General features: G+C 49.7%; 1 protein-coding gene across 1 annotated transcript in view; it reads left to right on the forward strand.

Annotated features, from left to right (window-relative positions):
• The first annotated feature begins 604 nt into the window (after positions 1-604).
• Positions 605-2,811, forward strand: part of LOC137881335 (zinc finger MYM-type protein 1-like) — a 2,572-nt gene continuing 365 nt past the window's right edge. Inside the window, exon 1 of the mRNA XM_068723239.1 lies at positions 605-2,811. This exon is cut by the window's right edge and continues 365 nt beyond it. Coding sequence (XP_068579340.1) covers positions 889-2,811 — 1,923 coding nt within the window. The 5' untranslated portion in view covers positions 605-888.

A 2,811-nucleotide genomic window follows, 5' to 3' on the forward strand; every position in this document is an offset into this window, starting at 1 on the left:
GTGGTCTTTGCAGATGGTTTCTTGGGCTTGTTTGACCTGTTGCACCCTAACCCACCAGAGGGCTAAAGATTCTCATTACACAATGCTGTACAAAGCTACATCAACATGCTTTATGACCTGTGAAACACTGAGTGTTGATGAATATTGAATGTGGAACTGTGCATTAGATGGTATTCACCAGTCAGTGTTCGGCATCAACGTTGGAAACTTTAAATGTGAGCTGGAGGGGAGGGGAGTCGGGATTTGAAAAGTGGCTGTAGTTGAAGAGCACCGCTTTAACTTCCTTCAGTCGGGGACAACCTGGAACAGGTCAGTCATTTCCTTTTCTCTTCTTCCCAGTTTGAACAAAGGTGAAGGAGGGTCGAGCATACATTAGTTACACACATTAATCGTTCATAAAGAAAATGTATTTTCTTTACTATTTATCAAGACAAAGTTTAAGGGGTTAAAAAATGTGTTTTACTTTAACATTAGTATCGGTGACATTCTAGTGAGTTGAAACCCAATACTTAGATTTAAAAGTGAATCCTGCGGCTTCTCCAGCTCCCGCATCAATCGCCGCCATGTTGGTTCAAATAAAATCTTCACCGGCACGCAATGCATCTCGGGATATGCTGGGCCGCGAAGGATACATCAGATGTGTCCTCCAAATCTGGGACCTGAAGGCTGCATTCGAAGGAGTCTTCAACAAACTTGCGAAATGGGACAGCCTAGTCGCTGCCGCGTGACTCAACCGGTCTACGAATGCAGCCTCCGAAGGATGCAGCCCCTGAATTGAGACACAGCTGTAGTCAGATCGTAGTCAGACAGATCAATGCCAGTAACGGTACTGTTAGTTAGCTATCGCTAGTTTTCGAGTATTTTGGAAGCGTTTTAATTCAGCCTACAATGAATAATGTAGACCATTTGTTGAGGGTGCAATTTAGTACATTGTCGTTGGAAGAGAAATTAGAAATTAAACGTTTGGGGCCACACAGACCAGACGACTTGATCTTGCTGCAGCCTGGTGAGAAAGCGACTCGAACTTTCAAAACTGAATGGTATGAGAGAAAGACATGGCTAACGGCTAGCACATCAAAACGAGCACTGTTCTGTTTCCCATGCCTTCTTTTCGGAAATGCTACTAATGCAGACTCAGTTTGGACAACGGATGGATTCAAAGACCTGAAGCATCTGACAGAAAGAACGGTGAAACACGAAAGCTGTAAAACCCATATCAATTGCGCCCTGAAATTGGGACTATTGGGTCGGGTCAACATCGTGGCACGGCTAGATAGTGCATACCAGCGGAACATGGAGCACAACAAAAGGACGGAGGAGAATCGTTATGTACTGGGGAGGCTGATCTCGTGCCTAAAGCTCTGCGGGAAGTGCGAACTGGGCCTGCGTGGCCGCGACGAGTCAGCCGACTCTGTAAACCCAGGCGTTTTTAAGTGCATTTTTGAGACCATGTGCGAGGGCGACACCAGGCTGAAAAGACACTACGATTCGGAGCCTGCGTTCAATGGGACATCTAGCACCATTCAGAACGAACTCCTGGATTGCATGTATGAGGTCTACAGGCGTGAGGTGGCCAAACAATTGTGGGACACCCAGTTTGTAGCTGTGCAGGCGGAAGAGACCACCGATGCCTCGTGCAAATCCAAAACGGTCATAGTCTTGAGATACATGGTGGACAACAGCGTCACAGAGCGGTTTCTCCAGTTCATCGAAGTGAAGGATAAAACTGCCGTTGGCCTTTCTACTGCTATCAAACATGCCCTCGAGCCACTGCGACTGACTAACAAACTCGTGGCCCAAACCTATGACGGTGCAGCGGTTTTGCGTGGCAGTGTAGGCGGCGGCGTGCAGATACTTATGAAGGAAAGCTACCCGAACGCAATATTTGTGCATTGCTACGCACACCAGCTAAACCGAACTCTGCAGCAAGTGTGCGCATCCAGGATCAGTGAGCTGAAGGTGTTCTTTGCTGATCTGGCTGGTTTTGCCACCTTCTTCTCCACTTCACCGAAAAGAACGGCAGCTCTGGCGGAGACATCGGACAAGCGGATCCCGCGGCCACCCGGCACGCGATGGGATTTTAAAAGCAGGACCGTGAACGTGGTATGGGAAACTCGGGAAGATATACTGGAGTGCCTGGATAACATTCGCACTCAACCGGGATGGGACAAGGTGTCCATCAGCGAGGCATACGGCCTCTCCATGCACCTGCGGGACCCCGCGTTTCTCCAACTGCTGGAGTTCTTTGCCAAAGTTATGCCAGAAGTGGATGTTTTGTATAATGGCATACTGCAGAAAAGAGAGATCGACGCAGCTGGGCTGAGTCGTGCAGTGGAGAATTTCAAAGTGAACGTGAAAGAAATCAGAGAGAGAGCGGATGAGATCGGTATCCGAGCCAGTGAGGGACCGGGCACGGCGAAGCGCAGGAAAACGAATACGCCGGTCGTGATGAAGAAGGCCTGCGATGCCATGATTGCGCAAGTGGAGGACCGGTTCTCCAAAAGTGACCATCTTATTGCCGCGCAGCTGGTGGACTGCTCGCTGTTCCCAAAGTTTGTGAAGTCATTCCCGGAGGCCCAGCTCGCCTGTGCCGTCAGGCTCTGGCCCGCAGCTCTTATCAACAAGGGGAAGCTGCAAACTGAGCTGGCTCTTCTATACGGACACACCGAGCTGCACGCGGGGAAGTCGGCACTGTTGCTGTTCCAGGCCATTCACGAAAACGACCTGCAAGAGGCCTTGTCCGAAACCTGCACTCTGCTCAGCATCGTCATCACAACCCCCATGACGTCCGCGGAGTCTGACAGGAACTTT

Source organism: Cebidichthys violaceus, unplaced genomic scaffold (genome assembly GCF_023349555.1).
Source record: "Cebidichthys violaceus isolate CVI_PGR_0920_01 unplaced genomic scaffold, fCebVio1.0.p SCAF_3, whole genome shotgun sequence".
Taxonomy (NCBI): Eukaryota; Metazoa; Chordata; class Actinopteri; order Perciformes; family Stichaeidae; genus Cebidichthys; species Cebidichthys violaceus.